General features: G+C 41.8%; 1 protein-coding gene across 11 annotated transcripts in view; it reads right to left on the bottom strand.

Moving 5' to 3' along the window:
• LOC142049874 (adenomatous polyposis coli protein-like) overlaps positions 1-27112 on the bottom strand; it is a 131385-nt gene that overhangs the window by 29076 nt on the left and 75197 nt on the right. For 6 of the 11 annotated variants that reach the window (XM_075078015.1, XM_075078013.1, XM_075078021.1 and 3 more), the window contains 2 exons: positions 10908-11012; positions 5198-5320 (listed from right to left, as the gene is read on the bottom strand). In XM_075078015.1, coding sequence (XP_074934116.1) covers positions 5198-5320; positions 10908-11012 — 228 coding nt within the window. Of the gene's footprint in view, positions 1-5197; positions 5321-10907; positions 11013-20131; positions 22727-27112 lie in introns of those variants that run through there. The other 5 variants (XM_075078017.1, XM_075078014.1, XM_075078023.1 and 2 more) reach the window with 3 other exon arrangements.

Here is a 27112-nt window from a genome sequence, read left to right as displayed (position 1 = left end):
AAATCTTATATATATTTTAATGTTTTCCATTAAAACTATTTCAAATTAACCAATGAATTTTTGTTATAATGAATGATTTGCATATAGGCCAGACTATTTACAGCTAATGAAAAACTGAAGTGTTATTTTAACACCTGCAAGTTTACAGGGATAAAACCAATGGAGCAAACAAATGCTCATTTAATATATACGGTATAAATACTAAGCATTTGTCCAACTAAATCAAGCCATGAAACCCCAGCATTACACATTTAACTCAGAACAACCAAATTTCAAATTTAAAAATAGCATTTTTGAGGGGTTCCTTTGGCTACCATATAATATAGAGATCAATGCACTATTTGGTTTCTCTTTTGCATTCTATTTTCTTCAGTAATAGCTTTAGATTGAGAAATGTGTTTGGTTCTTTTAGTGAACTTTTAGTAGAATATGATGTACAAGGTAATATTAGATACTATCTAGAAAACCCAAACTCCTAAAGTCAAGAATACAGCAAATTTCAAAATCATACCACAACATAAAGAAACTATCAAAGGGACTTTATGATAATGGGACATTCCTCAGCAACCATAGCTTGCTAGGGAGGGATGGAATACATCTGTCTAGAAGGGACAAGGGAATTTTTTGCAGCAGGCTGGCCAACTTGGTGAGGCAGGTTTTAAACTGAAGGACTCGGGTGGTGGTGGGGCCAAAGTAGCAATGCTAATGCCATCACACCCAACCAGGGAATAAGCCAGGCCAACCAGAGAAGCAACAAAGGTGCCTTAGCTGCTTCACGAGATGACAATCAGATCAACCACCTCAAGGGTCTGCATGGCTATAGTGGGTCATCATGCACCCCTCCAGGGAAACCTGCGTGCTCAATTACATCTCTGAAATACCTGTACATCAACGCATGCAGCACGGGGAATAAACAGGAGGAAATAGAGATCTGTGTGTGGTCACACGGTGAGGTGTGCACAATACAGGAGATTCCTGCAGAGCACTGAGGATAACTTTTGGATGCAGGTGGTGGAGGAGCCAACAAGGCGAGATATGCTGCTGGACCTTATCCTAACAAACAAGGAAGGGCTGCTTGAAGATGTAAGGGTTGGGGGTAGTCTTGGCTGCAGTGACCATGAGATGGTGGAGTTCAGGATCCTACATGGTAGAAGCAGGACAACAAGTAGGATTACAACCCTGGACTTCAAGAGAGCCAACTTTGGCCTCTTCAAAGACCTGCTAGGAGGAATTGCATGGCTCAGGGCTCTAGAAGGTAGGGGGGTCCAAGAGAGCTGGAGAGTATTCAAGGACCACTTCCTCCGAACTCAAGATTGGTGCATCCTTAGGAGGAAGAAGTCAGGCAAAGGAGCCAGGAGATCTGCATGGATGACCAAAGAGCTTCTAGAGAAACTCAAATGGAAGAAGGAGGTTCACAGTATGTGGAAAAAGGGACTGGCCACTTGGGAGGAATATAGGAACGTTGTCAGGGTATGCAGAGATGCAATGAGGAAGGCCAAGGCCCATTTGGAAATAAACCTGGCAAGGAATGTCAAGGATAACAAGAAGGGCTTCTTCCAATACATCAGCAGTAAAAGGAAGACTGGGGATACAGTGGGCCCACTGCTGAACAAGGAAGGGGCCCTGGTGACACAGGATGCAGAGAAGGCAGAGTTACTGAATGCTGCCTTTGCTTCGTTCTTCACTGCTAAGGCTGGCCCTCAGGCATATCAGCCCCCAGAGGAGAGAGAACAAAAATCTGGAGAAAGGAGGACTTCCCCTTGGATGAGGAGGATTGGGTTAGAGATCACCTATGCAAACTGGATCCTCGCAAATCCACGGGCCCTGACGGAACTCACCCATGAGTGCTGAGGGAGCTGGTGGATGCTCTTGCCAAGCCACTCTCCATCATCTTTGAAAGGACATGGAGGACAGGAGAGGTGCCCGAGGACAGGAGAAAAGCCAACATCACTCCAATCTTCAAAAAGGGCAAGAAGGAGGACCTGGGAAACTATAGGCCAGTCAGCCTCACCTCCATCCCTGGAAAGGTGATGGAACAGTTCATCCTGGAGGTCATCTCCAGGCATGTAGAGGACAAGAAGGTTATCAGAAGTAGTCAACATGGATTCACCAAGGGAAGCTCATGCTTGACCAACCTGATAGCCTTCTACGATGGCGTGACTGGCTGGGTCGACGAAGGGAGAGCAGTGGATATTGTCCATCTCGACCTCAGTAAGGCATTCAACACTGTCTCCCATAACATCCTCACAGGCAAGCTAAGGAAGTGTGGGTTAGATGAGTGGACAGTGAGGTGGATAGAGAACTGGCTCAACAACAGAACTCAGAGGGTCATGCTCAATGGAGCAGAGTCTGGATGGAGGCCTGTCACTAGCGGTGTTCCCCAGGGGTCTGTGCTGGATCCAGTCCTGTTCAATATATTCATCAATGACCTGGACGATGGGATAGAGTGTACCCTCAGCAAGTTCGCTGATGATACCAAGCTGGAAGGAGTGGCTGATACACCAGAAGGCTGTGCTGCCATCCAGCGAGACCTGGACAGGCTGGAGAGCTGGGCCGAGGGGAACCCGATGAAATTCAAGAAGAGCAAGTGCAAGGTCCTGCACCTGGGGAGGAACAACCCCATGCACCAGTACAGGCTGGGGGTTGACCTGCTGGAAAGCAGCTCTGCTGAGAAGGACCTGGGAGTGCTGGCAGACAGCAAGCTGACCATGAGCCAGCACTGTGCCCTTGTGGCCAAGAAGGCCAATGGTATCCTGGGATGCATTAAAAGGAGTGTGGCCAGCAGATCGAGAGAGGTTATCCTCCCCCTCTACTCTGCCCTAGTGAGACCACATTTGGAGTACTGTATTCAGTTCTGGGCCCCCCAGTTTAAGGACAGGGAACTGCTTGAGCAAGTCCAGCAGAGAGCTATGAAGATGATCGGGGAGTGGAGCATCTCCCTTATGAGGAAAGGCTGAGAGACCTGGGTTTGTTCAGCCTGGACAAGAGAAGACTGAGGGGGGATCTTATCAGTGCTTATAAAGATCTAAAGGGTGGGTGTCAGGATGATGGGGCTGGACTCTTTTCAGTGGTGCCCAATGACAGGACAAGGGGCAATGGGCACAAGTTGGAACACAGGAAGTTCCACCTCAATATGAGAAAAGAACTTCTTTACTGTGAGGGTGAAAGAGCAGTGGGACAGGCTGCCCAGGGAGGTTGTGGAGTCTCTTTCCCTGGAGACATTCAAAACCCGCCTGGATGCGTCCCTGTGTCCCTGCTCGAGCAGGGGGGTTGGACAAGATGATCTCCAGAGGTCCCTTCTAACCCCTACCATTCTGTGATTCTATGATTCTGTGAATTGCAAAGTATCCATGGGCGTGTTTCTTTAAAATATACCAACTAAGGAAGAAACAGGACTTGCAGACTGTTATACAAAGTTTTCTAATAATAACTACATTTTTGCACTGGTTACCAGACTAATGAATTATTTTTTTTGGTTTCTTCAGAGACTGTTCTAATGTCTCTGAAGATGAGTACAAATACCAAGTTATAAAAAAATGAATAGCAGTGGGTAGACTAAGCAATAAGTCTGTTACCATGAATCTTTCTAAATACTAGAATTGCTGAAGCAATAGAAATCTTAAAATTTATAAAATTGTATGATCACATGCAAAATCCACTGAAATACTCTTGGAGCTAATTTTATGACAGCCTAATATCCCAGTTTGTAGATCCTTACTTTCTGGTCGGGGGAAAAAAATCAAATACAGTTTAAGACAATCCACTCGGATTCTTAAATGAGAGTGAATTCAGTCTGTTTTATGCATGCTTCTTGACAGACATTTTAAGAGCAGCTTTAGTCCACAGTTATTTAGATTTGGTCCACAGTTATTTAGATTTAGATTTGGAAGTTTTTTGTCAGAGAATAAAGCTATAGAAGCCATCAAAATCTGGCCTCCAGATTTGTGGCACATATAGTATAGGATAAACTCTAAAATATACACATATATTCTTTATATGTACACCACACATGGAGGCATCTCTTTTTGCATCTGTAAATGCTTAAAATCTCTACTGCTTTCCCTTCTTCTCATGCATTAATGTCAAGCTTTTTTTACCCCACAGCACGCTAAGATGGACCTATATATTTGTCTTTTTCCTTCTACATTCAGTCCCTTCCTCTGCATTCAGGGCTCTCCCCTTGTCTGCACCTTTTGTTACTTTACACTTTATAATGGGAAGTAGCAAAGAGACACTCTAACTAATGTCACCTCCATTTGGTGTACACATACAACGAAGGGCAGAAATTACAACATAACACTGATTTAAGACCCAGCATAATACTATATCAAGGTCCTGCTTCCCAGAAGACTGGGATCAGCACCACATTGATAATATCTATATTGCTGCTTATGTCAGAGATAGTATCAACTTCAGTGGTTCAGGGACACAATTGTGTGTTACAGAGTTGCCCTTTTTTCCTCTCTTCATGCTGCCATATATCTTGAGTACACTCTCTACTGTATATCAAGCTTCACCTCTATTTTTTCAGTAACTTTTTAGAATACACTGCAGATATATAAAAGGCTACTTCAAAAGATGGAAAGAGTACCTCCTATTTCCATTGAGGAAAAGGAAATTGCAGCTAAGAAGATTTAGTTTAGATATTAAAAATTTTAATAGTAAAAACTGAAAAACTGATAGAGGTTGCTTCTCATTAAAGCTTTTACCAATAGGTTAGACAGCTTTCACGTGCTGTCAAGAATGCTCTTGATAAATTAATGCGTTACTGGGAGATGTATTAGATGATCTCCTCAAAGTCCCTTCACATTTCCTATTTTCAATGATCATTCAATTAAAATATTTTAGTCACAATGAGCATTTTCCATTCTCCATTATTCTATGTCATATTATCTGAATTACTATAGAGACAATGAACAGACATTTATTACCATCAAGGGCTTACATAACTTTTTTAAAACTTTATTTAAATATCTTAGCAATGCCATCTGCCAACTCAGACTCCAGTAAAGTATTCCAAGAACTGCTTTTAAAAGGGTTAGTTTTCATAATGGATTATGCATCAACATCACAAGTTTTTTAGGTACTCAAATAATTTCTTGCAATCAAATTTTCCTTATTGATCATTCAGCTAATATTGGCACTACTGGCAGAAACAATGAGGTTATTGTATTAGTAAAAATGTAGCATTAGCAACCTGTGGTTTGTAATCTTCGGTTACCTTGGTACCCAGATGATTTGTCAGTCTGCGAGGGACAGAATAGTTATTACTAGAGTTCATAACATTGGCTGTCTCATGGTCCACTTGAGCAGCAGAACCCTAAAAATTTAAACAACAATTCAGTATAACACAAAGTCTAACTGCAATACCAACTATTGCCTAAATCAGTTTCAGCCTTGGATGATGAAATCATATTTATAATAATGAACTGTCAGCATGTTTTTTGCTTAAGTTAGGTCTCCCCACCCCAACATAACTTAGATGTCACTGTTAAACTGGGTTTTATTATCCATTTTTCCCTAAATTCAACCTCAAAGAAATTACATTTTCAATGGAAGTCTGTGCTGGTTTTGGCTGAGAAGGGGTTAATTCTCCTCACCGTGGGGGGTCGGCTACCTTTCCAGCTTCCACGCTCTGCCTCGTGGCGGGGGGGCTGGGAGGGGCAGGGCCGTGGTGGGGGCGGCTCACCCTGACTGGCCAATGGCATGTTCATTCCATACCATGTGACACCATGACCAATATACTGGTCATATACCAATATACTGGTCATATACTAGGGGGGGGGAAGGCGGCGGCAGGTTGTGTCTCGGGCACGGTGCGGCGTTGGGTCGGCGGGCAGTTCCGTCGCGTGCGGTTTGTTTCGGCGGTTCATTCCCCTCCCTCCCCCGGGGGTTTGCGCCTCTCGTTGTTCTCCTTTACATTGCATTTCTGTTGTTGTTTCTTTTAATTTTAATTATTAAACTGTTCTTATCCCAACCCACAAGCGTTACCCTTGTGATTCTCTCCCCCATCTACCAGTGGGGGAGTGAGTGAGCGACTGTGTGGGGCTGAGCTGCCGGCTAAACCACGACAAAGTCTTTTATAATTATTTTCATCGAGAAAAAGGAGAACTGGACTTGGCAAACTGAATTATGATTTTTACAGCAGGAGAAAAAAGTAGCCTCTACTTCTAGGTCAGATTATATAGTGAGTAGGAATAAGCCTATACTACCTTCAGAACACCATCAGTTATGCAGGAATTGACAAGAAGAGATTCATCTTGACAAGGTGTAACCTACTTGAACTTGCCTTTATCAAAAGCAAATCACAGGTGGATGAATCTTCTATTTTTTAATGAAGAGCTATAAAAAATGATGACATTATTTGCTGCAATTTCTCTAGAAACTACAGTAGATAGCATGTTTCTACCTATTGTAACAATACCCAGTTATTAACACTTTTGCCCTTTATTAATCTATTTTGTGTACTTACATCCCCCCCTTTTATCTTCTCACACTCTTCTTTGGAGTGGTGTTTTTGTGTGGGGGTGTGTTTAGTTCTTTCTTTTTCTCTGCTTCCTGCCTGTGAAGCTTCCTTTACTATGTTCCTCTCTCACAAGAAGATTCCATTCAGTTTGGGGCACTTAAAAATACATTTGAATAGTATACAATTTAAGGGAAAATTGTTCTGTTTGTTTCATTGCTGACTGGGTGAGCTTTATTTTGTCTAGAAATTGAGCTGAGTGCCTTATTATATCGAAGTTTGCCCAACATTCTATTGTCCTGAGCCTATATCACTGTATTAAGTGACTTTTTCCTGTATCAGCTCTAATAGAAAAAAGACAATTTCATAAGAGTTCTTAATCCTTTTATATATACCTAGGTGAATATGTTACCCACTGTGATCAAAATAGGTGGTAATAAGATAAATATTTATCTGGAATAATATGTTTGTCCTCTTAACAGAACAGCCCAAATAAAAAATAAACTCTGGAAGTTGAAAAATTACTTCATATTCTAACTGTTAAACACTAACTGTGAAGGAATCACAGAAGCAAACTCCTACAAAAATCATAAATATTACTGGACCATATCAGTGACATTTAAAAGGTCATGTACAAAATAATGTATACTATTTTAGACACAGGTCTTTTAATCCACTGACTTTTAATTTCTAGTAGAAATTATTAAAAAATAACAAAAGAATTTTAGTTATACTGGAATATTTAAACAGACCCATTTCATTCTCCATTTGAATCCAGAACATTTAATGCATATTCCAGAATAAGTATTAGCACAGGATACTAAATAAGTACAACTAGAATGATTTAAATTCACACATTATTTTATTTCAATATATATTTCCTATGTAAACAAGCACTTTTTGCTGTTATGGATGGGAAAATTTGGAAAACCTAAACTCCAGAATGAAAACTATATTAAAATTCCTAAATTATTTCACTTTAATAATCTTCAGTGCTATGAATACGGGAAAGAACCCTGAGATTTTCACACCGACTGATCCTTTAATATCATCTTGACCTCAGACTACATTCAGAGGATTACAGGTTTTGTATATGTACATGCCAAAATTCTCCACTCTTAAATTCAATGTACTGATTTTATCCAAGAAGGAAAAAAAGATGCAAGTTTGAAGCACTACCTATTGAAGTCCAGCATAGTGTAGACACAAATAGCATACTTTTCCTATAGATCCTAAAAAACAGTATCGACTTTGATCCAAATGACTATTTCCTTCAAAGCCATCATTTTTGGCCTTACTATTTTGATGATGCCAGAAGAAGCAAATTAAATGCAATTACCTTTCTTACTGGCTCCTTGTCGTGGTTTAGCCTCAGTTGGCAACTAAACACCACGCAGCCGCTCGCTCACTCCCCCCACCCCTGTGGGATGGGGAAGAGAATCAGAAGGGCAAAAGAACTTGTGGGTTGAGATAAGCACAGTTTAATAATTACAATAAAATAATTATAATAATGATTATGATAATAATGATAATATAATAAAATTGAAAAGAAAAAAAGAAAAAACACAGACACAAGTGATACAGCCGCTCACCACCCGCCGACTGACGTTGCCTGTCTCTGAGCCGCGATTGCTGCCTCCCTCCCCCAGCCAGCCCCTCCCAGGTAACATACTGGGCATGACGTTACATGATATGGAATATCCCTTTGGTCAGTTTGAATCCGCTCTCTTAGCTGTGCCCCCTCCCCTCCCAGCGTCTTGTGCACCTGGCAGAGCATGGGAAGCTAGAAAAGTCCTTGACTAGTACAAGCGCTACCCAGCAACAGCCAAAACATCTGTGTGTTAGCTCAACATTGTTTTCATGCTAAGTTCAAAGCACAGCACTATGCCAGCTAGAGTGAAGAATAACTCTATCCCAGCTAAAACCATGACACTCCTAAAGACTAATCTGAAAAAAGTAGTATAAGAAGTGTGTAGCCATTCATCTGAGAAACTGGAAAATGACAGAGATATGTACATGGTCCCTTCTTGTGTAGAACCTTCTCTTTCCAAATCTTTTCCTATCCTTCTATTTCATCTTGTTTTCTCTTTTTCTACTTTCCTGTCTTTCATTTCTTGTTTGTTGGACTATATTTGCTATTTACTCTGTCAATCAGGTTGTGTTCACTGTTTTGTGGCATATTTTATTAATAAAGTAGAATACCTTATTGAATTCCTTTATAACATTTCCAAAATAAGTGTTTGAATAAATTTCATTACAGTGGCAGAATAGTGAGCATTATGGAACAGAAGAGAAGATAGCTTTAAGATGGTACAGAAAAGGACATGGCTGAATCCTGAAAAATCATTTCGTCAGTTGGCAAATTCTCAGTTAGCATTGCTCATATGACTACAAAACCAATTAGCCCCAAATTATTAAGTTAAAACTTTTTGCACTCCACTTAATAGTGATTGTTTAAAGAAACAAGGTATATTGAGCTGGTTTATCAGAAGTAAATGCTATGCCCAATCTATTAAGCCTTCTGTCTCTGGACTTGCCCTAAAAGTAAATAATTCCCAGATGTCTCTTAGAACACAGATTCAGAGCCCTGGATCTATCAACCTACAGGAGGAAAGAATACAAATGTTTTAAATATTTTAATGAGGCAAAGTTCAAAATTGTTCAAATTCTAAACATAAAACCTCAAATGAAGCATGAATGCATTGTCTACTTGCATAATGTGCCAAGGCATATGAGAATCCCTTCTTCTTTCCATGTAAAATATCTGTTGTCCAAAATAACTCCTGATTGATACAATCAAGAAAGAAAATACAGCCACAATGCATCAATTATTTAAATATATAAGCTTTCAGCCCCAAAGCAGTGTTGAATTTTTTTCCCAAGTGTCCTGGTTTTGGTTGGGATAGAGTTAATTTTCTTCCTAGTAGCTGGTATAGTGCTGTGTTTTGGATTTAGGATGAGAATAATGTTGATAACACACCAATGCTTTAGTTATTGCTGAGCAGTGCTTACATGGAGTCAGGGCCTTTTCCTGCTTCTCACACTGCCCCACCAGCAAGTAGGCTGGGAGTGCACAAGAAGCTGGGGGGACACATGGCTGGAACAGCTGACCCAGACTGGCCAAAGGGATATTCCATACCATATGACATCACGTTCAGTATATAAACTAGGGGAAAAGGTGGTCGGGGGTCCGCTGCTCGGGAACTGGCTGGACATTGGTCAGTGAGTGGTGAGCAACTGCATTGTGCATCACTTGTTTTGTATATTCTTTTAGTATTATTATTTTCCCTTCCTTTTCTGTCCTATTAAATTGTCTTTATCTCAACCCACGAGTTTTATCTTTTTTCTGATTCTCTCCCCCATTCCACTGGGGAGGGAGTAAGCGAACAGCTATGTGGTGTTTAGCTGCCTGCCAGGTTAAACCACAACACCAAGCAATAAAGCTGTCATAAGAATTAGAGTGCGAATCTCAAGCAACTGTTCGGATATAGCAGAGAGAACTTAATTCAAAATGGTGATCAAATATGGGCCATGCTTAATGTTAAATCAAATTAAACATTCAAGCCAAACAATTTATATACTTTCTGATAAGTCTTCTTGTACAGGATACTTTCAGGAGGATTTAAATAATTCTACTTCACTGAAGTAGCACAAATTTTACACATGAATTAAACGATAAAATTTTATAGTGTGGTTTTAAGAGTCCAAATTACTAATGTGAATGTCTCAGCTACAGTTGGAGATTACAAAGTGAATGAACATTAATTAGTGCATGATAAGTAATTAAAGTATTTTTAGCCAAAGAAAGAGGTCCCAAACTTGCAAAAATATTAATATAGAAAGATAAGCAAAGAAGAATTTAACATAGCCCTCTAAATACAGTGCTAATGTGTTTCACTAGTAAAAGGAATGACAGTGAAAGATTATTTAAAAGCATTTATATAATGCTTCAGCACACTTCCAGGAGATTATCTCATTGATAACACTGTTTCAAAGTTTTATCTAAAATAGTATTAACAAAATATTAATTATAAACTTGCCATTTCACTATTTTCATTTTTTAAATCATTGATATTTCAGTGACAATTTCTCAAGTGAAATTTAGAGCAATTTCCTGTAATTAAACCATACTTCTAATATTACAGTTCACCTAGAACAAAATAAATTTTCTATAGTCATTCTTTTTGTTTCTTAGGATTAGGCTCATTAATAATTTAAATAAAAGAAAATGTCTCCTTGCATTATGGAATGTTTACACTTAATCCTATTAAAACATTTCTTTCTAATAAATACAAGAAATTTTCTCACTTCCAGATGGAATGAAGAAAAGTGTAAATCTTTTAAAAATGAACAGGCATACAAACACAATAAGATATATACCAAAATATAAACATTGTACATTTCAAGTATTTAATTATACTATCAACATAGAAAATCAATTTACCTGACCAGTACCAGCAGTTGCTATGCTGATTTCTGCTATTCCTTGACTTTCCTTGTGCCTCTCTGTATCATGGGAACCCACATCATGCTTGCTTTGAGGTGTCCTCTGTTAATACAAGTGTGTATGAAATTATATACAGAAATGAAGTACATTTTAACATTCAAAGCTCTCTAAACTATAAATGCATCAATGCTGAATCTTCACAAAGCCATTGAGTAGTGCTTTGTATTTCATAACTCTTAGCCTCAATAATTTCAATAATTAACAGCTGAGACAGTGTGTCTTAGAAAAACTGCAAGATGAAAGCAAAGCATGTCCTCTCAGGATTATAGTTCTGCAAGACAAAGGATTTACTGTGAGACACAGAAACATTATTCTCTATCAGCTGTGCTCACATCACTATCAGAAACATAACAGACGGAGCAAAAAACTGTCTTATTTGCAATGTCACATTATCTGTGCATTTACTTGGAGGCAAAGATAGCACAGTTAACGTTCTCATTCAAACACAAACACTTTCTGGGTGAACAGAAGGGTACATGTATAGTACAAATCTTTATACATTTTAATGACAAACAGTGCAGGAGTAACCACTTTGATGCAAATAAAATTTAAATAATCTGCTATTGATCAACCTAATCATATTTTATCAAAATGAAAGCAAATGATACAGCAACCTAGTACAGACACATGTTCCAGTTTCACAAGGTGATCGAATTTTTGATACAACTACATGAAAATTAAACTGTTGTCATATCCACTCAGAGAGATCATGAGATCAACACCAAAAATAGGGCTTTATATATTTCCTTAATAAAGCAAATTGAATAACTGATTAGAATACTGTGTAAAGTGCCCAATATCACCCACTAATTTGTTTAAAATGTTCCAGTTTTTCAGAATGACACAAACTGCTTTGTCCTTGGAACTGGACATAAGGTATTACCTTATCTCCAAAGCAGGATTATTCTTATAATATCAGTTTTGATACTAAGCCTCATTTTTTCTGTCTCAGAGGCTGCTACCATAACAGACAATACTCTCTTGTATCCCTCTCATTTCATTTGCATAACTATATCTGGTTTATCAAATTCCATTTCTATGGGGCTTTACAACTTTTATGAGCAGTCCAGCCTATGACAGCATAGTCTGCTTCATCTTGCTTTATGCAAATTCCTCTATAACATCTAGCAGAAACATACTTCTCTTCACTGTACATACACTAAAACTTCTTTCATTACTTGAAAAAATGGTGAATGATGCCCGATACCAGCTTCAGAAGAACATACAGCCCCCTCTACTTGGAGCAACATAATCTTCCTCACCGTGTCCGCTGGTTGAACTCAGTCTCTGGGCATGCTCAGTTTGTTTTTGGCTTGGTTACACAATTCTTAATGATATTGAACTAGCTTATTCTAGCACATCTCCCTTATTTATTCTACTCAAGGATACAGTGCCTCCAGACTCCCTTCTATCTGATCACATATAGCAAGTTCCAAGACTATCTTATTTGTAAAGTATTCCAAGTATTTCAAACTTAGCTGTGTTGCTCCAATTAGAGGGGGGCATATCAGTTATCAATCCCTCCTTTTCTTTTGAGGGTTTTTAGCCAACAAGCTACAATCCTCACCATATTAGCTCTCTATTTTTACAGCAAGGGTTGGAGTGATAGTTATAACACAGTACTATTACAAAGGAAATTATACATACAGCTAAAATGAAAACAACAGAAATGATTCCTTTAACCAGGACTAATCAGGTAAACATGAGACTAATTAGCACCAAATTTCTTCAAACCCTAAAGACGTGTCATCCTTCTGCATTTGTTTAACTATGTTGACTTGCTGTTTTATAACCTCTAAGACTGCATTTATTCTCCCTGTTTCATTAGTATATACACAACAACTAAAGTTGACAACTGCACATACTCCAAGTATGGAAGATGAATAGCCACAAGGCAAAACTCTCAAAATATTTTAGGAGATACAGTGTTGTTATTCTTTTAAACCTCATCTGTAGTTTTAAAACTTAACACCTCTATCAGTGCGTATGAAATTATATTGTTATTGCTGCTATTACAATGACTAAAGAACCCAGTCAAGCTAACCCCTGTTGTACTACATGCTGAATACCATATAAGGACTATCACGGTCTCACAAGTAGAGTAGAGCAGAGCAAAGTGATGAGTTTGCAATAAAATCTAGATCTAAGCCACCAGTATAACACAGGACATAACATTCCAAACAGTTGTTAGATAACAAAAAGTTTTAATCCCATGAAGAAAGTAGCATTCAAAGTACTTAGAGGCAAAAAGCTGAACTGTTCATTAGCAAGGCTCTGAATTACTGTGTCACCCAGTTGATGTTATTTATATATTATTCTTCCAAGAACAGTTCCGGGTTTGGGGCCTGAGGAGTGGGGGGGAGTAATTTATTAAATGGTTTTGATGCATCTAGAGAACAAACAGGGATTCATTTAATGCCCTGACAACATATGCAGAACTCCCTCCTATATTCTCTGTCCCTCCCTTCCCAGTGACATAAGTTTTTTGTTTAATACATGCTATTTATGAAAGAGGTGGCTTCCCATTTCCAGAAAAAGCTCTCAGAAATACGCCATGACAAAAAGTAGTCAACATAACACCCAAAGTAATTTATAATTATAAAGAAATTATTTACATTTACTACCAGGGTTCACCTAAGCTTAAATGCATGTTTGCAGTCACAACATGCATAAACAAGCATGTACTTTACTGTCACTTGAGTCATCAGCAGGGCTTGAATGTGAAACCTTCAAGCTCACAGAAAACACTTTTTACAGCTTTCATTGCTGAAGTAATTTGAAGTGATAAGCTGTTCACTTTGTGCATACCAACCCAAAGGAGCTAAGAATGACACACAGCCAGCAGAAAATTGATATTTATTGAAAACTGATTCTTGTACTTCTGGTATTTGTCTTGGAAGCCTTCCAATTTCCAAGAAGGGTATAAGGGAAGCCCCAGGAAAACTACAGACCTGTTAGCCTAACCTCAGTACCTGGAAAAACTATGGAGAAGATCATACTGGGTGCTATTGAAAAGCATTTAAAGGACAGTGCAATCATCAGGCACAGTCAACATGGGTTCACAAAGGGAGAGTCCTGCCTAACTAATTTGATATCCTTCTACAATAAGGTCACCCACCTAGTGGATGAAGGGAAGGCGGTGGTTGTAGTTTTTCTGGATTTTAGTAAGGCTTTTGCTACTTACTGTCCCTCACAGCATCCTTCTGGACAAGTTGTCCAACTGTGGGATGAGCAGGCACACGGTGCACTGGGTGAAGAACTGGCTGAAGGGCAGGGCTGAAAGGGTTGTAGAGAATGGGGCTACATCTGGCTGGTGACCGGTCACCAGCGGTGCTCCTCAGGGCTCAATTCTAGGGCCAGTTCTGTTCAATATTTTTATCAATGATCTGGAGGCAGGAGTTGAATGCACCATTAGCAAGTCTGCTGATGATACCAAACTGGGAGGTGCTGTTGACTCCCTCAAGGGGCAAGAGGCCTTGCAGAGGGATCTAGATAGATTGGAGCATTGGGCTGTGATTAATGGGATGAAATTTAACAAGATTCTGCACCTGGGACAGAGTAACACTGGACACAAGTATAGATTGGGAGAGGAGTGGCTGGAGAGCAGCCCTGCAGAAAGGGATCTGGGGATGGTGGTCAACAGTAGGCTCAACATGAGTCAGCAGTGTGCCCTGGCAGCCAGGAGGGCAAACTGCATTCTGGGGTGCATCAAACACAGCATAAGCAGCCGGTCCAAAGAGGTGATTATCCCGCTGTATTCAGCATTGGTGCAGCCTCGCCTTGAGTATTGTGTGCCGTTCTGGGCCCCACAATTTAAGAAGGACGTGAAGGTCCTTGAATGTGTCCAGAGGAGGGCAACAAAGCTGGTGAAAGGGCTGGAAGGCATGTCCTATGAGGAGCGGCTAAGGACGATGGGTTTGTCTAGCTTGGAGAAAAGGAGGCTGAGGGGTGACCTCATTGCTCTCTACAGCTTCCTGAGGAGGGGAAGTGGAGAGGGAGGTGCCGATCTCTTCTCCCTGGTATCCAGTGACAAGACATGTGGGAATGGTTCAAACCTGCGCCAGACGAGGCTTAGACTGGACATTAGGAGGAAGCATTTCTTTACCGAGAGGGTGGTCAAACACTGGAACAGGCTTCCCAGAGAGGTGGTCGATGCCCCGTGCCTGTCAGTGTTTACGAGGCATTTGGACAGCGCCCTTAATAACATGCTTTAACTTTTGGTCAGCCCTGAAGTGATTGGGCAGTTGGACTAGATGATTGTTGTAGGTCCCTTCCAACTGAAATAGTCTTATCTAGTCTATTCTGTTCTGTTCTAAATTTGCATCCCAGTGTTTGAATGTCCCAGCACCCATTGCTCTCAGTATAGTCTTCAAGAGTCTGTCGTATCATTCAGTCTTTCCAGAGGCTTGTGGGAGAATAGGGGATGTGAATGCGATACACCCAAGTCAATGCCATGTTTCTTGGCCCAGGTGTCTACGAAGTTGTTTTGGAAATGAGTCGCGTTGTCTGACTGAATTCTTTCTGGGGTGCTGTGGTGCCATAGAACTTGTTTTTCAAGACCCAGGATGGTGCTTCTGGCAGTGGTATGGGTCGCAGTGGTATGGGTCACAGGGTATGTTTCCAGCCACCCAGTAGTCACTTCCACCATGGTAAGCACATGGCACCTGTCCTGGTGATATAATCGATCTGCCAGGCCTCCCCATACTGGTATCTCAGCCACCATCCTCTGTGGCAGAGAGGCTTTACCTGCTTGACTTAATTATGGTGCATGTTTCACATTCATGGATAACCTGTGCGATAGTGGTGGTGGTCAGGTCCACCTCTCAGTCATGAGCCCATCTGTATGTTGCATCTCTCCTTAGATGTCCTAATGTTTCATGGGCCCACTGAGCTGTGAATAGCTCACCCTTACATTCCTATTCCAGATCTACCTCAGGCACTCCAATTCTGGCAGTCTGGTCTACCTGCTCATTCTTTTGATGTTCTTGGGTGGCGCAGCTCTTGGGCATGTGAGTATCTTCATGACGTACCTTTATAGCGATGTTTTCTTCCCACGCAGTGATGTCTTGCCACAATGCAGCAGCCCAGATGGGTTTATCTCTGTGCTGCCTGTTGGTCATTTTCCACTGCTGTAGCCACCCCCATAGGGCATTTGCCACCATCCATGAGTCAGTACAGAGATAGAGTGCTGGCCACTTTTCCCATTCGGGAAATATCTAGGGCCAGCTGGATGGCTTTCACTTCTGCAAACTGACTTGACTTGCCTTCTCCTTCGACAATTTCTGTGGCTCGTCGCGTGGAACTCCACACAGCAGCATTCCACCTCCGACAGTTTCCCGCAATACGACAGGACTTGTTGGTAAACAGAACATATTGCCTTTCATTTTCTGGTAATGCGTTACACGGTGGGGCCTCTTGGGTACAAGTCACCTCCTCAGGCGATGCCTCTGAAATCTCTGCCTTCTGGCCAGTTCATGAGCTCTTCCAGGATTCCTGGGCGGTTGGGATTACCCATTCGAGCCCATTGCATGATCAACGGCACCCACTTATTCCACGTCATTTCGGTCATGTGATGTGTAGAGGGGACTCTTCCTTTGAACATCCAGCATAGCACAGGCAGTCGCGGTGCCAAGAGGATCTGTACTTCTGTACTGACTACTAATTAAGTGGCCCGAACCAGTTCATATGCTGCTAGTATCCCCTTTTCAGTCCCAGTGTAGTGGGCCTCGGATTCTCGATACCCCCAGCTCCAACATCCTAGAGGTCTGACATCGAGTCTTTCTGGGTGCTTTCTGCCAGAGGTTCCAGGTGAGGCCATGCTCCCTGGCTGCAGTGTAGAGTGCGTTTCTCACATCTGGTCCTGTCCAGACTGTCCCAAGGGCTACTGCACAAGCCATCTCCTGTTTGATCTGTTTGAAGGCCTGTTGCTGCTTGGGGCCCCAGCTGAAACAGTTACTCAGAGAATCATAGAATGTCCTGAGTTGGAAGGGACCCACAAGGATCATTGAGTCCAACTCCTGTCCCTGCATAGGACAACCCTGAAATTCATACCACGTGTCTGAGGGTCCACTCTGAACCTCGTGACTCAACAGGAGGGTCTTCCTTACCCTTTGTGTCTCCGGTCTCTGTGTGAATCATTCTAACACAATTTTCCTTTGTATGTTTCTTCCATGCAGTAATTAATAAGGTGAACCTTGCCATCAGACTTATTGAACCTTGGTAAACCACTATTAAACTTTGTTAAATTCCATCAAATTTATTGAACCCTGTCAAATTATTATTTTACCTCAGAAAAAAACCCACATATTGCTGCTTCTCTCTTTTGAGTGAGGTGCATTCCACTCATCCACGACGGGAGGGGAAATTTTTTTTTTTTGATACCTGATAGACCATAAGACCAGTAATTATCCCAGATATATCAATAGTCCATTTGTAAGGGGAACCAATCCTCCAATTGCTGCCATAAATAGCTCAGCTTAATATCATTAAAAGAACAGGACTGTGGCCATGCTTGGTACACATCACCAAAAGTGGTCACTTCTGGCCAAAGTTCCTGACACAGGGCTCGGGCTTTTGATGACCCAGCTATCCCATCAATAAATTTCCAGTGTTGCAACAATTAATCTAACAGTGACCTCTTCACTATACTTTGTCCGCCTTCCATTATTACAAAAAAAACCCCAAACAAAACAAAACCAACCCCCAAAAAACAAAAAACAAGCAAACGAAAATCACTTCTTTACCACCAAATAAGATCCACAGTTCACTGCCCCCATGCCTGAGTATCTCAAGGTGAAATCACCCACAAGCCAACAATGCAGATCGTCAGGGCTTGGGCAGTAGTGACATGTTGGATCAGGTGAGTCAGCTATGTCTCATCTGGGTCGCTAAAACCATCATGAAAATTTTGCAACTGGCCCATGACGAGTAAGGAGAGAGGCCAGGGTGCAAAGTATAGAATTACAAGAGTAATTCTTTTATTCATACGCCTGAGGTGTCCCATTCAAATCGGAACACAACAAATGCAGTTTTACACAGGGTTCTTACACCTTTCAAGTGTTCAGATACAACATGATTTGACCAATCACTACTTAACACACACACGCTCACATACTACTGTTTTGCAAAGCAACTATAATTCTATGGTGTCATCATCCACCTGCTTCTTTATTGTTCTACATGTCCCTGGAGTCGGTCTTGCTGCAGTTACTTATCTATGATGCCAGATAATGGGAGGGTTTCACAGAGGTGTTAGAGGGGCTAGGATGCTGGCATTATCTCAGTACTTCAGGGGTAATCCTTTATTCTTCAGGGTGCAAGGAAGAGGACAACAGCCCCTAATGAGCTGGGATCCTTTAGTCATGCTGACTTAACCACGACTATGCAGTAAACAATCTACCCTAAGAAACTTCATACAATTTCATACTGTAAAGACTAATTGATACAATAGTTAGGGAATTAGATTTTCCTGTCAACAGCTTCCCTTTTTTCCCCCTCCATGTGTGTCCATGCACTGGATCTGTCCAGATTATGAAATTAAATTTGCAAAAGTATAATTAATTCAATCCTTATAAAAAGTATTTTTATTTGTAAATGCTTTTACTAATGGTATGAGTCAGATTATTCTCATCTGTTGCTGATCATTGCTGGTCATGATTTTGAGGTTAGGAGAGAGTTTAAGGTGGAAGACTTGTTACTGATCAAAGAAAAATTTCAATGGAAATTATTCCATCTTTTTACACCCCAAGATTTTTTATATCACTACTTTCACACTATCAGAATATTCTGTATAATGCAGCAAAGCAAGTGAAGTTGTTTCTTTTTTAACATTATAATGCTTTTATGAGGAAAGAACGTTTTCAATTTGAACTGCTTTTCTACAGGATGAGGATTTCAAAAGACTTGTCTAATGTGTGGGGGGGTGTTGTGGTTTAACCGGCAACTCAGCCCCACACAGCCGCTCACTCACTCCCCCACCGGTGGGATAGGGGAAAGAATCAGAAGGCTAAAGCTCGTGGGTTGACATAAGAACAGTTTAATAATTAAAATGAAAACAGCAGCAGCAGCAACAATAATGCAATGGAGAGGAAAACAATGAAAGAGGCGCGAAACCCGGGGGCAGGGGGAAGGGGGAATGAACCACCAAAACAAACCGCACGTGACACAGCCGCTCACGGCCCGCCAACCCGACACTGCCAGTCCCCGAGCTGCAACTGCCCCCCCTGCACAAGAGATCCAGTTCTTAGGAATAAGATTGCAAGATGGCCGTCGTCAGATCCCAATGGATGTGATCAACAAAATAGCAGCCATGTCTCCAACAACTAGCAAAAAGGAAACAAAAGCATTTTTGGGCGTTGTGAGTTTTTGGAGAATGCATATTCCAGATTACAGTCTGATCGTAAGGCCTCTCTATCCAGTGACCCGGAAAAAGAATGATTTCAAATGGGGTCCTGAGCAATGACAAGCCTTTGAACAATTTAAAGAGGAAATAGTTCATGCAGTAGCTCTTAGGCCAGTCTGGGCAGGACAAGATGTAAAAAATGTGCTCTACACCGCAGCTGGGGAGAATGGCCTTACCTGGAGCCTCTGGAAGAAAGCACCAGGGGAGACCCGAGGTCGACCCCTAGGGTTTTGGAGTCGGGGATACAGAGGGTCCGAAGCCCGCTATACTCCAGCTGAAAAAGAGATATTGGCAGCATATGAAGGGGTCCGAGCTGCTTCAGAAGTGGTTGGTACTGAACGAAGCACAGCTGCTCCTGGCACCCCGACTGCCGGTGCTGGTCTGGATGTTCAAAGGAAAGGTCCCCTCTACACATCTTGCAACGTGGAGTAAATGGGTTGCACTGATCACCCAGCGGCCTCGAGTAGGAAACCCCAGTTGCCCAGGAATCTTGGAAGTGATCATGGACTGGCCAGAAAGCAAGGATTTTGGATTATCACCAGAGGAGGAGGTGACACGTGCTGAAGAATCCCCACTGTATAACAAGCTGCCAGAAGATGAGAAGAAATATGCCCTGTTCACTGATGGGTCCTGTCGCCTTGTGGGAAAGCACCGGAGATGGAAGGCTGCTGTATGGAGTCCTACACGACAAGTAGCAGAAACTGCTGAAGGAGAAGGTGAATCGAGCCAGTTTGCAGAGGTAAAGGCCATCCAGCTGGCCTTAGACATTGCCGAACGGGAAAAGTGGCCAGTGCTCTATCTCTATACTGAGTCCTGGATGGTGGCAAATGCCCTGTGGGGGTGGTTACCAGCAGTGGAAGCAGAACCGGAAGCGCAGAGGCAAACCCATCTGGGCTGCCGCATTGTGGCAAGATATTGCTGCCTGGGTAGGGAACCTGGTTGTAAAGGTACGTCATGTGGATGCTCGCGTCCCCAAGAGTCGGGCCACTGAAGAACATCCAAACAACCAGCAGGTGGATCAGGCTGCCAAGACTGAAGTGGGGAGAAATATGGGGAGGCTTGGCAGATTGATTACATCACACTCCCACAAACCTACCAAGGCAAACGCCACGTACTTACAATGGTGGAAACAAGGACCGACTGGTTAGAAACATATCCCGTGCCCCATGCCACTGCCCGGAACACTATCCTGGGCCTGGAAAAACAAGTCCTGTGGCGACATGGCACCCCAGAGAGAATTGAGTCAGACAACAGGACTCACTTCTGAAATAGCTTCATAGACACCTGGGCCAACAACCACAGCGCTGAGTGGGTGTATCACATCCTCCATCATGCACCAGCCTCTGGAAAACTTGAACGGTACAATGGACTGTTAAAGACTACACTGAGAGCAATGGGGGGTGGAACATTTAAACACTGGGATACACATTTAGCAAAAGCCACCTGGTTAATCAACACTAGGGGAGCTGCCAATCAAGATGGCCGTGCCCAGTCAGAACCCTTATGTACTGTGGAAGGGGATAGAGTCCCTGTAGTGCATGTGAAAAATATGTTGGGGAACAGTCTGGGTTCTTCCTGCCTCAGGCAAAGGCAAACCCATTTGTGGGACTGCTTTTGCGCGAGGACCTGGGTGCACTTGGTGGGTGATGCAGGAGGATGGAGGAGTCCGATGTGTACCCTAAGGGGATTTGATTTTGGGCGAAAACAGCCAATGAACTGACCAGCATAATGCAAACTGCCATGTAATATTGTATGTCATCTCTGTGTTGTGTCAATGGTATCATAGTACAAACCTCCCAATACATGGAAGATGAACTTTGATGAAACAGAAGTGCAGCAGTGATGGAACGAAGACTGACTTGGTATGAAGCGACCCAATACCACACATACCATTTCTCCTGCCCTGAAAGACTGATAGGACAGATGGAGCCCAGAGTCATGCACTGGGTGGACTCAATGGACATTTTTATGGACATTTTACAGGGGAGGTCCATAGGCTAAGGGGATGATGTCTGTGTATTATGTCAAAGGATGGGAAGGGGAGAGGTGCACCAACTGCCCCGGTTAATATACTGGTCATGGCATCACATGGTATGGAATGAACATCCCATTGGCCAGTTGGGGTCAGCTGTCTTGGCTGTGGCCCCGCACCTCCCGGTCTCTTGCCCACGTTGTAGAGCATGGGAAGCTGGAAAGGTTCCTTACTTCTACAGGTGCTACAGTGAAGAGAATTAACCCTTTCTCAGCCAAAACCAGCACATTCTCCACCCCTTATTCTATACCAGCTACACCATGCCCAGGTCCCACACCATCCAATACAACCTTACCAACCACCACCCCTCCCCTTCACATCCTTTGACATAATAAAATGTTTCTCTGCTCATTTATCTCCCAAAGCTATTTTTTATGGTACGGTATAACATTTTGTCATATACTACAATATATATTGCACTTAGATCTCACAATTAGTGGACAACTGAATCAGTAGACAAGCTATGATATTTATTATTAAAGAGCATATTCAAGTTGGGTATCACTATATCAGGCACAGTATAAAAATATCATAAAGGCTTCATGTTTATATTTTTCAGTTATATGGACACTGCAATTTCACTGCTACTAACTTTCTTCTCGCCACCAGGCAATTTCAGAACTAGAACCAGTTGCTACCCACAGGAGATGGCCATCCTTTGGCAAAATGATTACAAACACGCTATGTAGTATTAATAGGTGTGTAGTTACTCCCTCCTTAACCACCAGTATCCTGTTAAATCTGTCCTAAAATGTGTAAATGTACAACCAACCCTTCCAGAAGCTTTATTGAGAGGATACACCACAAGAAAATTTTTATATATTAAAGAATATATATGACCTTAAAGAATATATGACCTTATCGCTCTCTACAACTACCTGAAAGGAGGTTGTAGCGAGGTGTTTGTCTCTTCTCCCAAGTTACTAACGATAGGACAAGAGGAAATGGTCTCAAGCTGCATTGGGGAGGTTTAGATGGGATATTAGGAAAAAATTCTTTACTGAAAGAGTGGTCAGGCATTGGAACAGGCTGCCCAGAGAGGTGGTAGAGTCACCATCCCTGGAGGTATTCAAAAAACGTGTAGACATGGCCCTTCAGGGCATGGTTTAGGAGGCATGTTGGTGTTGGGTTGATGGTTGGACTTGATGATACTAGAGTTCTTTTCCAACCTTAATGATTCTATGATTCTATAAATTTCCATGTATTCAAAGACCAAATAAGAGAAAGAACTGGAGTGAAGAACTGAGACAAAAACTACTCTTTGAGTCCTTGAGGTGAGTCCAAAATACTGTGATATTTTTTCCAGAATAAGAGAGAAAAATTCTGTAATGAGAGAAAGCAATGGTAACACAGCAGTCAATTATTTAAGGCTATTCAGACTAAGTCCATAACACTTGTACTACAATGTCACACATATTTAACTAATTCTGAACATTAGTAAAATACTTCTCTTAAAATAGAGTACCATGTCTTATAGTACTTCTCTGCCAGTAAATTACCTTCTCCCTAAGGCTGTGTACCTCCTCAGTTTGCTGACCAACTCATTCTTCTCCTTTCAGCACTACCCTACAACCTCTTAAGTGCCTGTACACAGGTCCCCACCAAATTGCTCTTCAAAATGTATCCCCATCCCTTTTCTGAAACTCGTCATCAGACTAGCTTTATGTGGTATAATATTTACTCTTCTCTACCAAATTTTATTATTTCCAGAACTGTGTCCACACTACTGGACTGAAATCTGAGATGTCAAGGGAGCAGATATGAATGAGGTATTTGTTGCACACTCAAATGCAGCTACAGGGAGGTTGTAAGGCAGTATGTGGTAAAGACAGAGAAAGGGCTTTCAACTATTGAATTGCTTTGTTTCCCTACTAAGGAAGCTGACAGCTGTTTGATAATATGATAGTGAACTGCTTTCATGGTGGTGTGCACACACAGATGCCTCATTTTACAATTTTACCTCCAAAAGGTATCAGTGTCATTTTAGTCAACTGTGGCCTCCTTATACATTGATTGAAACAGTTTGTTAGGTGGTAAAAAGGCAATTTTATCACCTGACGGTGACAACATAGTCATCACCATAGGTGATAGTTGATTTCCTTATCCCTAACTATGATCCCATCAGAATTAATTACAGATTTCAAGTCCAACTTCTCTCTAAACTTAGAGTAAATAAATAAACACAAATCAGACCACTAATAATAAATTGGACATTTTTGTTCAGAAGCATTTTGAAAGGTTTCATAACACATTTTTTAAAATATCCTCAAATTGCTTTGAAAGCTATACTAATTATATCTGCCCAATAACAAACCAGACATTCTGTGCAGAGAAAACCTGTACATTGGCTTGGTCATTTCTGTGCTTCCCTCTCATCTTATTGAAAAGATGCATCAACTTTAATATTGAATGGCGGAACAAAAAAATGTAAATGAAATGTATTTTCATTCTGAAATAAAGATGGGCACCTCTGTCTAAATGTAACATGACAAGAGTACCACTGATTTTAGAGAAAATTAAAAAACATTACGCAAAGAAAAGTCTTGTATAGTTGTCTGAAAATAAAAAATTATACTGTAATAATATTGCTCACTAAAAGTCCATGGCAGAACATGGACAAGACCCTGACCTTCCTGGACTATAGTCCAAGGCTTTAAAGACAGAAGAGTATCCTCTCTTTTCTTATCACTGTCCCATTTGCCTTCTATTCAGTGCCCTGAATTTAGCCAAGTCCTACATACTGTGTAGTAAAGACTAAGTGTATTTAACAAGTATATCATATTTACACTAAAGGAGGCTATGTTGTTTTACACTGCTAAATTTTCAGTACTAAGCAATTTTATTATTTTTAACATATTTTTGCTTTATGTAAAAATAAGTATGTCTTACACTGTCTGGGAAAACAGAAATACCATCATAGGTAACCTTATCAATCCCCACTGGTCACTGGCCAGGTCAGCAACAAATACCTTTAAAATCCAAAGCACTAATCAGCATGATTTGCCTTAAAATAATGTCTGCTAATAGGAAGAGGTTATTATCCAAGATATGGAGAAAACAGCTCAATAAAAAAGATGTGAAAACTTTTTGTAAACCATTGACAAATGACTGCTGGAGAATAAGAATCCTAGTTTCCTTTTCTGGTTGAAGAATAAAGGTGTCTGCAGACTACATACTTGACATTTAAATATATTAATTCAAAAAAGGTTTATAGCTAATAGAGGAGCTAATTACTTTAGAAACAAGCTTTAATAGATGCGATTTACTGTATCTGCTCAATTAAGGTTACTTGAGAAAGGGAGGAAAGATATGCAATTTTGCTAAAAATTACTTATGAAATGTACAGTTTAATTTCATAACAAAACTAGAGATTAAATCTTATAATTGCCTATTTCTGAGTTCTACCAGATTGCATCTTCACTGTGGTTGTTGTATACCTCTGCAACAATTTCTATCCATACAACATAAAAGTTTTATTAGGAAACTGGAAGCCTGATACGCTGCCTCCTGACACCCTGCCCCCTGACTGACATCAGCAGCAGAGGCGGGATGCTACCCACATTATTCACATAAGGTATGATTCTCTCAAATCACACTGCCATTGGTGGAGAGAAGCTGGTGTGACTTTTCTCACAGTCAAAAGGCATTTCCATGATTGGCTGTTGCTGCCAGGTGACCCAGACGCCAAGTGTCCCTGGCAGTTCACTGGAGCCAGGGCATTGCTTATGATCCTGTGCTTGCTGTCAGTGATTGGGTGAGTCACCGTATGGGTGTGGTGTTGTTCATCTTTCCTACTGCCTCAATAAAGCTTTCTTTTATAATGTCTTGCCTGACTCCATTACTAGTCAGACCACGCTATTCGGCATCATGAACAGGATGGAGTCTTCCCAACAACTGCTGGAGGCTTTAGGAAAGGAGCAAGTTTGGAGCTCCCCTCAATGGGAGGATTGGGTCTGAGATAATTGGACAGATCTCCAGACTATTGAGGATGAATTTGAACAGTGGCGTAAGGCCAGGCATTGCAAATGGGGAAAGGGCAAAGGTGACTTAATGGGGCTCCTGAGTTGTGCCCTCAACACTGCCTGGGCTGAAATTACTGAGCTGTGTGGCACCCTCAAATGGGAGGGAGAAGCTAAGAAAGGGGCCAAGAGGGACAAGCATAAGCTAGTCCCCTTGGCCCAGGAGGCTCGTGAGGCCCAGAGCGATTATCCCAGTACAACAGCCCAAGTTAGGGCTGCTGTCCACCAGGACGATGATAAGGATGATAATTGGGACGGGGACATTTTCGGTCCCGGACCAACCCTGACCCTGACCCTCTTCCTGACCCTACAGGGGAAGTCACCCCTGCTCCTCCCCTATCCACCTTGAGCACTCACTGTGTGCAAGCCTATACCTGGGATATACATGGGAATAATTCTGCTCCCTGAGTGACCAGCTTCATAAAAAACCAGGAGAAGGCTGGGTGGAGTGGTTCAGGAGGCTCTGGTACACTGAGGCAGCTCTAACATCAGTGAGAGGGACCATAGGTACAGGACACAGAGGATCTGCACACCCTGGCTGCAGAGGTAGGTGCCATGGCAATGGATTCTGTGCCTTGTGGGGTTTACTCCCCCAACAAATTGATAAATTGCTAAACAGCATTTTCTTACAGCTTTTGAACAAGCATTGGCAGGTCCCCATGTCCTGTCCCAGCCAGTCCTGTCTGTGTCCCATCCCCCTGCTTTCTGTGAGCCTTGCAGCACCTCCCGGCACTCTGGTGTTAAACCCTTCAGTCCCTCCTTCCTCTCTGAGGTGCTGCTGGAGAACTGGTGGGTGGGTTTCTGCCACTGGATAGAGATCCACCTCCTAGCTCTGTTTCCCAGCAGACCCTTTTGCTTACCCCATGTCCTATCCCCAATTAGAAGTTGTTGTGAATAGCCGGGCACCCATTCACCTTTGCTGTGGACACTGGGGCCCAAATCTCAATGTTGACAGCCTTCAGGCTGTCCTAAAAACAGTTTTGTATTTTAGCAAGTGATAATTTCCATGATGAGCCTTGAGCAGCCAACTCACCCTGACTACTGTACCACCCTGGATGGACGGACTGATCTGTGCAATGGTTTTGGCTGGGATAAAGTTAATTTTCTTCATGGTGGCTCCTACAGTGATATGTTTTGGGTTTGTGATAAAAGCAGTGTTGATAACAGGGATGTTTTCGTTATTACTGATCAGTGCTTACACAGCCTCAAGGCCTATTCTGCTTCTCACACTGCCCTGCCAGTGACTAGGCTTGGGGGGGGGGGGGGGGGGAGCAGGGGAAAAGCTAGGGAAGCGGAGGGAAAGAGGGGGAGGGAGCATTTTGAGTTGTAGCATCTGTCTTCCCAAGCAACCGTTACGTGTGATGAAGCTCTGCTTTCCTGGAAATAGCTAAACACCTACCTGCTGATGGAAAGAAGTGAATGAATTCCTTATTTTGCCTTGCTGTCTGTGCAGCTTTTCCTTTCCCTATTAAACTGCCTTTATCACAACCAAAACAATTTGGAAAAAATCCTCCTGCTATACTGCTGTTTACTGTAGTCATTTTACTTGTACTACTGTTGGTTATTCTGTGCAAGCCCCAATTTTGAAAATGTTGTGGATATTATTCTGTCCTGGTTTCAGCTGGGATAGAGTTAAATTTATTCATAGTAGCTAGTATGGGGCTATGTTTTGGATTTTTGCTGGAAACAG

This window comes from Phalacrocorax aristotelis, chromosome W (genome assembly GCF_949628215.1).
Source record: "Phalacrocorax aristotelis chromosome W, bGulAri2.1, whole genome shotgun sequence".
Classification (NCBI taxonomy): Eukaryota; Metazoa; Chordata; class Aves; order Suliformes; family Phalacrocoracidae; genus Phalacrocorax; species Phalacrocorax aristotelis.
The sequence above is the reverse complement of the archived record's forward strand: the minus strand, read 5'-3'. Positions and strand labels throughout refer to the sequence as shown.